Source organism: Rhyacophila brunnea, unplaced genomic scaffold (genome assembly GCF_057557595.1).
Source record: "Rhyacophila brunnea isolate RB1 unplaced genomic scaffold, BYU_Rbru_1.0 scaffold_1, whole genome shotgun sequence".
Taxonomy (NCBI): Eukaryota; Metazoa; Arthropoda; class Insecta; order Trichoptera; family Rhyacophilidae; genus Rhyacophila; species Rhyacophila brunnea.
Genome location: NW_028232751.1, coordinates 26,724,070 through 26,739,267, shown reverse-complemented (window position 1 = coordinate 26,739,267; position 15,198 = coordinate 26,724,070). Strand labels below are relative to the sequence as shown.

The following is a 15,198-nucleotide window of genomic DNA, read 5'->3' as shown; positions in this document are numbered from 1 at the left end:
ATGGACCAGTGGCGAATGGTGGAGGTAAGATGTTATGATCAGACATAAATAGTGCACACTAAACTTTGTCAGTCAACTGTATTTTGTTTTTATTGAACCAAGACTACAATCTGTAGATAGTGAGTGTTTGTTAAATTTTAAAATTTCATTCAAAACCTGCCTGATCTAAGCCATAGTAGATAATAGTAAAAAAAATATCCATTTATCTATAAAATATCTAAAATTATGCCATTAAACCATACATCATTTTAGATATTTTAAAGAGAAGAATATTTTTTTATCGATTATGGTTTGGTTAAGCAGTGCTTAATGAATTTAACCATACATCATTTTAGATATTTTAAAGAGAAGAATATTTTTTTATCGATTATGGTTTGGTTAGGCAGTGCTTAATGAATTTAAAAAAACTAATAGATAGCATCTGTAATATGTATTTTTAATTCAACGAAAACAAAAAGTATGCCTGAAAAGATGCGCACTGTTTTTTTTTAAATAACCAGCACCATCTGCAAATTGTATTCTTAGTTCAATTAAAACAAATAAGTATGACTGACAAAGTTTCGTGTGCACTATTTATGTCGAATCTTAACGGCCTACCTCCACCCCTCGCCACTGCTATGTCCAGTTTTTACCAACATTGAGTTATACACAACACGCCTGTTTGCAGTATACCTTAATAGCCCGTTTACACGTGCATGGATTTACTGCTGATAATACGTATTGTCGCGACCATAACAATAAAATGCAAATGTAAAACATAGTATTATCGTCTAAGTTGCAAGACTGCATGCATGGATCAAAAAAGATTAGCGACAACTTGCGGGACATATTGTGCCCCTGCGCCGTAGAATAATAATGGCTAAAACGAGTACACCGCGCGGAGCATTTTGACGTTTATATATTTGCATAACCTGCCAAATGGCACCACCCAACGACGACAATGGCTGTCGCTTACGCTTGGAGAATTAAATTTGCGAGACAGTCAGCACGTTTGCATGTAAACAGTAGTTATTGTCGCGATAGTTTAATTTGCGCCCTATTGGTGTTGGTAAATCCATGCATATTGTGTACAAGCTATATTTTTCTATAAGTAAAGTCTAAATATTATTGTGTTCCTAATAAGAGTAATTATTGCGAATATATTATTGTCCCATTCAATAAAATATGATGTGACCATGTCATGTTGCGTTAATTTTTCAATCAATTCGAATCTTTCTCAAAATATGCAACACCTGTCCGCTAGCCCATCGATATATTCGAGTAGGTACCTATATGATTTACTTTAATAAATCCTGCAGCGCTGTTTCTCATGTCATGTTGCGTTAATTTTTCAATCAATTCGAATCTTTCTCAAAATATGCAACACCTGTCCGCTAGCCCATCGATATATTCGAGTAGGTACCTATATGATTTACTTTAATAAATCCTGCAGCGCTGTTTTTCATGTGATGTTTTAATGTTGTCAAATTATACGGTGGTTTTAAAAACAAAGTTTTTGTTAATACATACTATCGACTGACCACAAGAAATTTGAATTTAAATTCCGATTGTCACCTAATATAGTTTTAGGCTATCGCTATCACCATGTTCTATCTATTCCACATGGAACACAAAGATAATGGGAAGTGGGTTGCCTTCTGGTTGAGGCTCTAACAACGTTTAATTCTCGAGCGTGGAGAAATATGAGATACACTTGAACACGTGTTGAAGATTTTTTTTTCAATATTTACGTCCGTATCCTAATAGTATGCATTATAGTTTGTCACGTAAACGAAACGCGAATTAAATAGTGGTAATATTTGAGAACATTTCGGAACGTTTTGTATTTGTTGCGTTTTATGGCTTTACCGTTTTTGTCGTAAACTAATCGTGTCTTCAAAGTCTCTGTCTATGGGAACTAGCTTTCATAATTATATTTTATTTATCTGTTCTGTTTATGTACTTATTCATTCAATTGACCAAGATTAAAGTTTGTTGGACACGCCGGAAGAAGAAACCGGTAATCGCTTGAACTGATCAATTAAAAATCAAACTCGCATCAATTAGAATTTGAAGTTGTCCACCAGTTCGACTAATACCTATAGTCGAATACAGCGAATATAATCATGATACTCGTAGCTACTTACTTGCGTGAATATGATTTTTATTTGTTTTCATTCAATCTCATATAGTACGTCAATAGACATGTACAGAACCTATATTCAATCAGTTTGTGCTGAGTACCTTACTTGTATTCTGTTTATATGCTGGGTACATAATAATATTATGTAATAATTGTAAAATGTTGTGTTACTATTTTTTACTGTTATACTGTATATTTATGTATGTGAATTGTATGTTTGAAACTATGTAAACTATGTTCCGATGCGTGTGCGCCATTTATAAACAAATACATTTTCCTGACGAAGGGTATGCGGCAGGGTTGGCGAACTTTTTTACGTACGCGTGCCAAGATTTCCCAATTAATATTTTTCGACTGTCTGACGTGCCTTGCAGTTTTTCATTTCTTTTTCAAAAAAGTTGTTGAAAGAATTCCATTAAAAAGTTTAAAAATTACAATTGAGTTCTTGATATTCCATCTTTCACCGTATTTCTAGCCGAATGCTTAACTTTTATTATTTGAATATTTTTCTCCTTGTTTTGAAAATTCTCAAAGAGATCGTGGAAGCATTTAAACTACTCTTGTTTCATATTATATTTTCCATCACTGAACGGTTTTCCATTTTTATTGATTTAACATATTGATTATTTTTTAGCAGTTATTATATGTACCTATATGCTATATGAATGACTGCCGATAATTAATTTCATAAGGTTTGTTGATTGAATATTTTGATTTTTAATTGCCCGATCCGTAAACGTAATGATTATTCTTGAACAAGATTTTCCTGCTATGTTTTATACAATGCAATTTGTCATTTATGCATGAATTTCGTCGTTTCCATTTGCGCATTGATTGGTAAACATACCTAATATGAATAACCGAAGAAAATACACATGGATATATCGTCATTATTTTTTTTAAATACATATAATATATAATGTGTAATAGTAATTTCTTTTCTCTTCAAAATGAAACACTCGCGTGCCATAGGTTCGCCATCCCTGGTATACGGAATGTTATTCAAATAATAACACATAATTGTATCGATTAACCACACAAGTTTCATTTGTATTGGCAAATATTGTTTAGCGAAATGCTGTTCAAATATTTATTTTTATCCATATATTTATCCACATGTAGTTTCAAAACTGGACTTAAATTTTCTTATACTTCTTTTCTTGGCGATACTGATAAAGAATATTACACAGTCCGCCGTGGATCGATCCTAGCGTGTAAGATTGTCGTCCGTTTTCAATCTCGTTTGTCATACTATACGGCTCTCATTCCTGCAATAAATTTATTGTTTGCACGAAACCGAGTGTAAGTACACATTGAGTGCTTACTGATTATTCCGGTAATTTACCAACTATAAACTGAAATATATTATATTTATATACCTACCAATGTAGCGGTCACTCGCCTTTACCAATTCAATGATCCACATTCTTATTCACTGAATTCTAAAATGATTCAAATAGTACATTGCAGCTCTGTACCTGACAGCTGGACAACATTATCTTAAATAATTACAAGATAAAAAGAACTTTTTATTTACAACGTTTTTAAATTTTCTGTTGAATCATATAAACTTGACTTGACTACCTTAAACGATCAAAAAAAAAATTGTACTTGATAGACATAATACTGAAATGTCATATTGATTTCCATAGTAACGTACGTATATATTGATATTATTAATAATTTAGTTGCTAGGACCCACTTAGCAACCAATAATAGTTTTACTTTTTACGAAATAACTTTTCATACAAAACAGAATTAACTGAAAATGAAATCAATTCTACTTAAAGATGGCTAAAAGTATTTTAAAAAAAAATGCATTGGCATCGTGTTCTGATATATTATAAAAGTTTCAAATGTCTAGCTAGTCGGGAAGTTAGTTAAAAATCGATTGCAAGATTTGTACCGGACAAATAAGAATACGAGCTAAGAAAAACGTTGTAAAAAAGAACACTTCCGGGAAAATGAAGTTTAACTTTTTTCATACTCTTGACGTTAATGTAATTATTTTAATAATTTCTGGTTTTTGTCTTAAACCTAAACGGACTCTTAATTTTTAATTGGGCTTAACAAATTTTAATATGGTGTGTAATTTAAGTAAGTAATTATCGGCAAAATTGTACTTATGAATCTTATGACATGACATGACAATAACTGAGTACAGGATATAAGCTTTATACTTGTTGCTTAGAAAATATCAGATGAATATAATATGATTATTTTGAAAGATATCGAGATACATTTCAGTAATAAGTAACTGCATATTGATTTCTAAAAAGGATATCAAAAAGATATCAAACGAATTAACAAAAAATATTTCAATATATCGAATAAATAATAAATGAATGCGGTAGGTATTCGTGTTTTATGCCTACTGTTGGACCATCAGCTATGAAACGATTATGTATTTTGATTTACTAACATCGTACATCATAATATGGTTTATATCAGATAACAACGGCTTATAAGTTAATTAATTATTTTTATAAAATATACTTAAGTACTTAATACGTATATTTTTAAAAATCTTAATTCCCTATGAACTCTGCCGTGGGAAAACTTTTTATGATATTAGGCTGTTGGAGGTACGTATTTCCAACCATGGTTTTCTCTAACTACTAAATGATACATTTAGTTTTTGTCATACAAAATTAGGAGTAAAACAATATTTTATAAAGCTTCATTCGTATTCACAAATTGTCGTTTTATGACTGTGTGCAACCTTGTTCGAAAATTGCTAGATTGATAATTTAATCTTTAGACGAGGGATTATTCCTTCGTCTTTTTTCGGGCCTTTCAAGTGTAGGCTCCATCTATATTTAAGAAAGTAACGCATACTCAGAAAGGTTTGTTATTTCATCAATACGTGTAAGTTAAGGCTATACTTCGGCTGGGGCACGGTTTAAAACGATCGTGACTACGCGACGCGCAGATTATGTAAATGTCGCGTGCAGAACAAAACATAATTTGTCATAAAAAGTCAACATGCGTCCATTTAATGTTATGTGTATTGTTCTATTACTAATAATAATAATATATTCATTGCAATGTTTTCTTTTTCAAGTAAATGGGTAACGTTTTTTAGTCATCTTTACACGATTTAAGAATTAATTCTCCCGTCGCCATCACGAAACAAATTGACGTGTTCACATCTCGACCTTTCGCTCCCCGATTGCCAGCGAGTCCGGAATTTCGTCGCACCTATAGTTGAAAATTATTTGCCGTTTCACTGAAGTACCGTGAGAATACGGACACTGAACTGTACGGTGATTCGGTAGACATTCAAGCATTTCAGTACCACTGCAGTTTATTTACCGTCCTATCCACAACCGGGAACAGTCCCATTCGCAACATACTTGAACTTCTTTTACTTACATTTATTTTGATTTTATAATAGTTATGATGCGAAACAATACTGAACTGAACTTAGTAATGGGCTATTTATTTACTAACATTCATCGCTGGCTTTTTCACTTTGCGAACGCAAGATTGTCATCTTTCAAATTTGAAAAAAAATCTAAATTGGATTGTGCCTACCAATGCATACTTTATACTTACATAACCTATTCTACTAACGTGTCATCATGATCAAACATTCAAGCCAAATCATGAACTAAAATGTGCAATGACAGGATACTGCCGAATTCAAATACGAAGTACCTATGATCGGTAAATATGATTCGAGTCGTGTTTTTGAGTGTTGCTTTTTGTCTTTTCGAAGGTACAGCCACGGTGAACATCAGCGCGTGCGGCGAAGTATATATTGGAAAGGAATCCTTCTCCAGGCCGATCTCGATAAGCATCAGTGATGTGCCGAAGCTGGAACTCAGCGAGGGCGCGTTCCTCTTCGACATGCCGTACAACCACCACGGACCAGTCACCAAGGTGGAGAATATTCATTAATGATTTCACAAATGCGTTATTCATGATTTTAAAATGCCATTTTATTAGTGATTTCACAAATTTAATATAAAATATATTTCAATAAATCCATATACGATAGTATGCAGATAACTATCTTAGAAATCAGGAACATCAGTTGTATGTTCTCCCTGGGTGCAGAACTAATATGTTTTCCATGTTTTCACTGATTCCTGATATCGATAACACGATTTATACAGTTGTAGTTGTGGGTTTAATACGAAGTTTTTTAACATAATGTTTGTATCGATAACAATGTTTAATGTTTCTATCACAGATACACTTCAAAAATGTCTCGGTGGAGAATCTGCCGAAGAACACGTTCCAGTCGTCTGCAGCAGAGATTTTCTTCCAGCTGACTGACGTGAAGACAGTCCACCGGGAAGCCTTCAATACCATCAAAATCAACGCTGTTATAGCAATCAATTCCTCCTTCCAGCACATAATGGAAGAGGCGTTTGCTCAAAAAATACTCATCCACACTTTGAAGCTATACAATTGTAGTATTGTCACGCTAGAGAGCCGAGCCGTGCTGTCATCGGCCACGAATTTAATCATACAACATTCCAGGTAAGATTATTTACGTTTGAATTTTTCTATTGTGGTAAAAATATTTCATCTCCATATCACCAGGTGTCGCAGAGTGAGAAATATGATTTAAGACGGTCGTATCTATATCGAAATACTAGGTAATATGAGAATCGTTCCAATTTAACAAAGTTTCGTTAGAGTCTATGGTTTACAATCCCGGTATCGCGCACGATTTCTTGATCCCAACATCCCAAGATTGAAAATATCGGGAGTTCTGAATCACCTTTTGTGAGATTTAAATAAATTCTCAACTAAAGAAGTGCACTTAATTAAAAATCCGTGCCACATTTGAAGCCATAAAAAATGATGTCATTAATTTATTTGTAAGTTATCAATTTTCTCATAATATTATTATTGTTTATGCTGCAGTGGATTTTGTTGACTGTGTGGAAGGCCACCAATTCGAGTTATCACACAATTATTTTCGGCTTTCTAAGAATACCGTTGATTCATAATGTGTGTATAGGTACATTAGTAGCGTATCATTTTATTTTTGTAGTCAACGCGATTGAATATATTAATACAAAACCTACATCTTTATTGTGGAAAATAAATGAAAATACCGACGATATATAACTATAAATTTATTTGGCCATCTAATAGTTGTTACATTCGATTTGATATTTCTACCAGGATCCATTACACAATTATTTCAATCCCGCGATTTCGTAATTTTGTGAGTCGATGAAGATTGGTAACAATGTGTATATAAATTTTTTCAATTTGTTCAGTATTTGTAATACGAATACCTATACAATTTTCATACTCAAAAAATCCATATTGATAATTTAGTGGGTAAAAAAAGGTTTCATTGTAAGTTATTTATACATACTTATATGTTTTCCAATTCGGAGATGATCATACCATTATATTGATGAAAATTTACGTACACGATATTTTAAATAAAAAAGTATCTACTGCTATCTATTAAAATAACATAATATTTATAAAATATGTAAAAGGCAATGTAATTTTCCCACAAGTAGATATTCTGACTTTTTTTAAAATACCCATTCATAAAAATCTGTTTATTCGAGTTAACGTTTTGCTAGCTTTGTCCACACGTTTTCATGTTCAACTTCGCTTCAACTGTAAACGCCCGTTTAAATAAGAGTGATTTAGCGCATTAATACACAAATCTAACTCTGTACACTTGTACGTCAAATAGTTTTCACGGGAAATGATTTTTTTACAGTATTTTTCTATGTTCATTATAATACAAATATATACAACTATGGTATTTCTGAAGCAGAAGAAAACCATAGTAGATACACATAACATTTTTTGACTTTAATCCTTAAAAGGTATAGTTTTTTGGTTCATTTGCTATACAATTATTGTGTAATCTATTATTATACGCTAGCACTTTCGTCACTAGAAACGGCGACTATTCCCGTTTCGTTTAGCGTACAAAACATGCAAAAGTATAGACATGGCTTATGGACGCTAACCCCAAAACCCCACGATTTCAGAATCAATAAATCGAACGAGATTCCGTGATTGCAAGCCTTAGTACGTATATAGTCAAGTCAAGATGAAATAGTTTTATCGATCAGTCATTCATTACCATTTTGTACCTATATTGCATATTATGCATTTCCTAACTACAGTGTACGTCTTTACAGTATCAGTGAAGTCGCATCGGGAGCCATTAATATAACAGTAGCCACCGCAACAATTACAGACAACGACTTTGGCACATTTCACTCGAGAGGATTCGACCTACAGTCTTGGAATACAGTGCGCGTGGAAAGAAACTTCTTCCATCATATTGAAAGGGCCGCGATTGTGTGCCCCTCTGCTCCAAGAAAGAGTCCGAATAACACTAACTTCGAATTCACCTTCATAGAAAATGAATTTCTAACTGCAGAACCAGGTAGCTTGAACTTTGTGGGCGATGTCCAAGACTTTCAAAAAACTGTTGTCTACGATAAGAACTATTTCGCCGAGGAGTGTAACTGCGGCATCTACAATTGGTTGCATTCAGTATTCGACAACAATTCTTCTCATATTAATGATATAGCTAATAAGAGTTTCTGTACTGTTAATAAGAATATAGCACTGTGTTTTAATGTTGATGAAGGAAATATGTTAGTCAAGAATTTCACAGACAAAGTTTGTGGAAGTCAAAGTGCCATTAATTGTGAACCGTCAAATGGGAATTCGAAGGGTCCGGTCGGTGAAGTTATCAATACCAGGTTTCATAATAGAACAAATAAATTTGACGAAGACAAGAGAAAAGCTGATTACATGAATAAAAAGATTGTATGGTTCTTGCTCATCATTAGTGTTTGTGGAATAGTTATAATTGTGCTAGTGACAGTTTTCGCTTGGTGCCGGCAAAGGGGGCATTGTTTGTGTGCCACAAATTCTGTCGTGTCATCGCGTTCCTCCTGCACTGCATTCTGCGATAGATTTTTTAATATAAATTATGGAATAGCTACGGCCGGGTCGATTTCTAGAGTTCCAATAAAAGATTATACAGAAAGTCATAGATTAAATGAAATGAGAACACTTTATATAGAAGATCCGCCAGTGGATATCGATAACTCACTAGAAGTATTGGTTGATACGGCGGACAAAGGGACACAGACTCTGCCTGAAGAGCTAACCCAAGATTTACTAGAAAGTCTGAGAATGAAGTTAGACATACCTGAAACTTATGAAGAAGCTCGAGAGATGATAGAACATCTGTATGACCTTATTACAGTGGAAGAATATTGCAATGCTAATATTAATAATTCTACGGAAAATAAAATCGATACACCTCGAGAGGAGCAGGACGATCTGTATGACGTTATTCAAGTTCCACAGCGACCTGCGATGCGTTCTGGCCGAAATAAAGAGTGCAAAAGCGTCGGCACAAAAACACCATCGCTCGAAAAACTCATTCCCTTCTCTCCTTACACGCGGTCGACCGCTCTAAGTCATGAATATTTCGAACCGCGGGATTGTACAATACATTTATATTCGCAGCTGCCAGGTGATAAAACCGCCAAGAACACGCCGGACGTATTGGCGGAACGGCCGACCTCTCGACCTCTCAGCTACCTTCGCGTTATCGGGGAGAAACTCTACGACAATAATACAAGAGAACCTCCTGAGAGACAGGCCTCTACGTCTGGATTTTTAAATTTCGGTGCGGGAGGAACACACAAATCCAACAAGTCCAGTAAATCGTCTGGTTCTTCTAATTCAGCCAATAAGATGGCGAATCGTCCACTTCCTGCGAAACCTGGAGATCCAGGCGAAGGAACGTCTTTTCTCAAACGTTAATTTGTATGTTTATTTTAGTTGTGATTTTGTTTCGCTTTTACGTGATATAGAGTTGTCAGTTTTGCTATCGTGAAAGGACGATACAAATTGATTCGTACTTACCGATCAATTGAGTTTAATGTGGCTAATTGGTTCAAAACATTATTTTATTGTTGTAGAAAAATAAATGAAAGTTCTTGATGATTGATAATGAAATGACATGTTTTGCATGCTTAGCGATCACTTAATACTTACTAACTTCCGAAATCGCGTAGCCAGGGCTCGAAATAAACCGGAGCGCAGCTTCTGCTCGTAAAATTTCCAAGATTATCGCTCCGTCTCGCAGAAAAAAAATAATATTCCTCTTTGTGAATCATTCAAAAATAATTAAATTTACTTAACATAATATAAACTTGTCGGACTCATATATTTTATAACTTAGATACCTATTTTAAACCGTATTTTTATTAATTTCATGCCCTAATCTTGTATGCCACAAGTTGAATTGGCCATTTAAGCCAGCTATGTATCTTAACAAAAAAGTCTATCACACATATTTGTATACAAAATAGCATACATAATATATTAATGTTTACGGAAATTTATCGAGCGTTCCGGTGCGTAAAATTTTCCATTTCGAGCGCTGCGCGTAGCTATGTCACATTTTCTCAACAAAAATACTGACCATCGGTAACTTACTGTGACAATGTCTATGTGATTGCCATATTTGTGTACATACTATTATTATTGTTGTAATAAATATATTGAACATATTCACGGGACATATAAAACTAGGCGTGACTAGAGGCTTTAGAGCGCGATGCAGAACCATGCTTAGTCGCGTAAGTCCTTAAGATATGCGGCTAATTTTAAGGGGCCGATTTCGACGACCTAATTTCAGTGAGAAAAACATATATAATTCTTATTAGAACGCCTAAGTAGAAGAGAGAAAGAACATGTAGCGTGTTTTTCTAACGTCAACGGTTCTGCATCGCGCTCTTAATATTTTGAAGTGTCTTTTACGCCATGCATAAATTAATACTTACAATGTAATAACGAATCTCCGAAGATGTGAGCTCGCCTCGAGAATAAGCTTCACTGTGATATTAACCACAAGACTACGTTTTTCGTTAGATTTCGAATAAACTGTAGTTAGCACTTAACTGTGTAATTTAAGATTTAAAACTTACACTGTTTGATCTTTAGAACATTACTCAACGGTCGCTAGGACATGATATTAGATGTATAATAAATAAGATTATATACATATATATATTATATAAATACTTACGTATTGAATGAATAAGTAATTGCAATCTAGGCTAGAACAATATAAAGACTTGGGGTATTTTTCATCAAAGAAACATGATATTAAAAATGAGGAGGTATACATACATACACACGCTCACGCTCTCGAAACTCTGGCCGATATTAAAGGAACCCCATAACAAATCTGGCTTGTTTAGTGTGGTGACATATGGGAGAAACTTAAGCACGTGTTAACTGTTATATTTAATAGTTACATACGTGCATAATGCATTAAAGTTTGTCACGTTAACAGAACATGCATTAAATGTAGGTAATATCTTAAGATGAATACATATTAAATTGCTTAAAAATTGAATTCCTTCTGCATTGTATCAACTGCAGGGGTTCCCAACCTTATTTTCATCGGGAGTAGTTACATTTATAACCAATAATGGAATGGCGGGCACATTATTTTCCAATGAAACTTAGACAGAAAATAGTAGGTACATAATATATATATATTTGAATTTAAAACTTTGTTAAATATAACGAAACAGATAATTACGAAAATATGTATTTTTTTTTTTATGTCGTATGCAAAAAATATATACGAAAACAGAATGACGTTATGGCATTGAATTTCTTCAATCAATTTTGAGTACTTGGGAATGAATGTAGATATTCCAACTCTTAATCGGTCATGTAGATTCGCATCAATGAGTCATGGTCTGTATTTCTATTTGATTGTGTTCATTGTTGAAAATAATGCACAGATGAGTCCGTCGGCGCATGCAAAGGAGCTCGAGGGCGCACCTGCCCCCGCAGACACAGGGTTGGGAATCCCTGCACTAGAGTATTCACAAACTAATGCATTTGGTTATTTTATTGTTGAAAAATATTGCTGTTTAAACAGCAAGCATGTGTATATTATTATTATGCCATCCTGTTATATATATATATATATATATATATATATTATAGTCGTGAAATTAATTTAGATAGTGAGATATATAGTTTAAGTTTAATCCTAATTGTAGATAATAGTGAACAATGATAACTAATGTGTCCATTTAATATTATTTTATATATAGATATATAAATCTCATCTAGTTATTATTTAACGATAATTATTATTTATAATATGATATTGCACTTCCAAACATGCGCCATTTGAAGCACTGTATTTCTAGTCTGATATAAGTGATAATGATAACGAATGTGGCCGGAACTGTGTGCATCTAGGGATGTGAAATTTTGTCGGTACTTTATTTAGATACCGATAACAGCTATAGTTACGATTTATTTCGCCACTTGCTATATTTTAATGTTATATTAAGTTGATGTCGCGGGCAAAGGATCGTTTGATACGAATCGCTACTTTTGCTTTTAATATTACATCCCTACGTATGCACCCTTGCCTTGTCACGTACGATGCTGGAAAAAAATCAATTGTCAATACTTTAAAATGTACCTACAAGGGTTTTATAAAATTAATGCAATGAATGCGTCAAAATTATGTAATTAAATTTATTGAAAAAAGTACTAAACATTTATAAATTAAACATGTATGCATCAACTATATACCTATAGGAATACAGTCGCACTCGGTTATTACGATCACGGATATAGCGAGATCTCGGATGTAACGAGAAAACATTTATTGACATTTTAGTTTACGATTTTATCCATACATTTATTCACCTTTATAACGAGCTACTTATCGGTTATACCGAGATAAAATATGGTCACAATTTTTCTTAAAACTGATCGTTTAAAAACATTTCGACCCTAAGCACAATAATCGCCGGAATCGGATTATGTTTATGACACTAGGTAAGTGTCTATGTATCTACCTAATTGTTGTTTTCGCCGACAATATTGAAAAAGTATACACGCATTTATGTTTGAAATTGCATGTAAAAATCCAAGGTTTGTGAAGTCAGGTACCTACCAGCGTTCATTAAAATAAACAACTTCTTTTGTAGTTTATGAATGCCATGATTGTTTCGGGGAAAAATTCTAATTGTGTATTTTTGTTTGAATTGCGACTTTTTGTGTTATGTGACCGCTCGTTTAAAAATACGTATTCTTTGATATAACGAGTAACGCTTATAACGAGCAAATTCAGTCGGTCCCATCTTCCTCGTAATAACCAAGTTCGACTTTATTATATATTTAAAAAAAGTTTATTTGAATGAAGAATTTATTTTATTGTGATTATAAACAAGGTTTTATAATGTTTCAGAAATTATTCGATTATTGTAATGCACTAGGTATATTATATTTCATGTAGCTTAAAATTTTATAAAACATAAAATATAATAAATAATAATTTTTATTAAAATATATAGGCACTGTACTGTAGAGCCAGAATACCTAGAAAGTTTTTTTTAAATATTGATTTTTCATATTTTTTCAATTAAAATTCACCTCGATTGTTTGAATTCGAATTGTTTTAATAATGATAATAGATAATAAAATATATGCATTTAGAGAAACAATAAAACAAGTCGATTCTGTTAAATTATTGTATTAAAAAGTAATGTTTGCGGTAACTACTATGATGAATAGATCTATGATCCATAGTAATGAAACTAGTTTTTGACCGATACTTCGATATGTTACCGATCCATCATAAAATCACCAATCGAATAGCTCGACTCACTCATTCAATCTGGGATAAACAATAAAAAGCTGTCGCCATTTATTTCCGCGGATTTGGCAACAAAAGTTCCCAGCATAGTTCAACTATGAGATATTTCATTAGGATGGCAACTTTTCTCACTGTGAACCTACACATCCCAACACAGCCAACATATTCCATGGCCAATCAAATTACTATTAACAGATCACATTAAATACGTTACGTATGAAAATGTAGCTATATTAAATAATGTGCCTACCTTTTGTAATAATGTATTGATGATTTATGCATACGTAAGGGTGCCAAATGTACTTTTCTTCTGATACGATACTTTTTGATTGTTTTTTCTTTCTATATAACATAATATCTATTCGTACGGAAAATCCTGACAGAAGCACGGGCAGTTATTTCCGAGAAATTAGAACATTATGCTTAATCTTGATACACCCTCCCAGATTAAAATATGTGAAGTGCTTGCAAAAGGAAATCTCGTATTATCTCAGAGATTGTCAGCTGGTTTCATTTCAGAAGATGTTACTGGAGGGACCATTCCGACCGAATAGAATCACGACCTACAAATAAGGGATGTCTCGTAGGAATGTAACGTATCGATACTTGCTATCGTGTTCGCTCAAAAATTATCGATGCTTTTAGAGATCCAACATTATGAACTATCTCTCTGAATCGCCGAGTGTTTTTCTCTCTCTTTAAGAATGTAATATTACATTCTATGAAAATCTCCCGCGCATTTAAATAGAACTAGGTACCTACCTACATACTATTATTATGTTAAAAATACAAAAAATCAAACAGTGGTGAAATCGTTATCGCGGTAATATTATAATCCAACCGTTCTAAACCTGTTCATAAATTCGTAACACCGAAATTCAAACGTCTAAGTAGGTATAGACCAGAGGGGTATAAATAAGGTCGATCGCGAAATGGTTTTATTTATTATATCAGTTCTTAGAGCAGACTCATTTCATAGGAGTGGTTTCTAAGAGGATATTACTACAAACAGTCAAACAAAATTGACATGTTTGTTTAGCCGTTAGTTATTATTTGTCTGAATAACAATTAAATTGTCAAGTATTGTCGATTTGTAATATTTTTTCCTTGGTTTGCTAAGCGAGTAACTCGAATTTTAAATCTTGACATAGTGAATAGTAAAAAAAAACGTATCACTATCATGAAGAATGGGAATATACTATAACTTATAATATATATGTCCTTAATTTCAGAAAAAGTAGATCGCGGAGGATTTTTCTTCTCCGAAGTAGATCTTATGTAAAAATAATTACAAGATAAAAAGAACTTTTTATATAGAACGTTTTTAAATTTGTACTTGATAGAAATAATACTGAAATGTCATTTTGATTTCCATAGTAACGCACGTATATATTAATAATTTAGTTTC

General features: G+C 33.1%; 2 protein-coding genes across 2 annotated transcripts in view; one reads left to right on the top strand and one right to left on the bottom strand.

Annotated features, from left to right (window-relative positions):
- The window catches only part of LOC147079638 (uncharacterized), a 54,666-nt gene extending 44,113 nt beyond the window's left edge, over positions 1–10,553 (top strand). Inside the window, exons 3-5 of the mRNA XM_085942803.1 lie at positions 5,844–6,007; positions 6,321–6,613; positions 8,260–10,553. Of these exons, the coding sequence (XP_085798929.1) occupies positions 5,844–6,007; positions 6,321–6,613; positions 8,260–9,910 (2,108 nt within the window). The 3' untranslated portion in view covers positions 9,911–10,553. The remainder of the gene's footprint in view (positions 1–5,843; positions 6,008–6,320; positions 6,614–8,259) is intronic.
- hiw (MYC binding protein highwire) overlaps positions 1–15,198 on the bottom strand; it is a 180,474-nt gene that overhangs the window by 97,651 nt on the left and 67,625 nt on the right. The window lies entirely within an intron of this gene.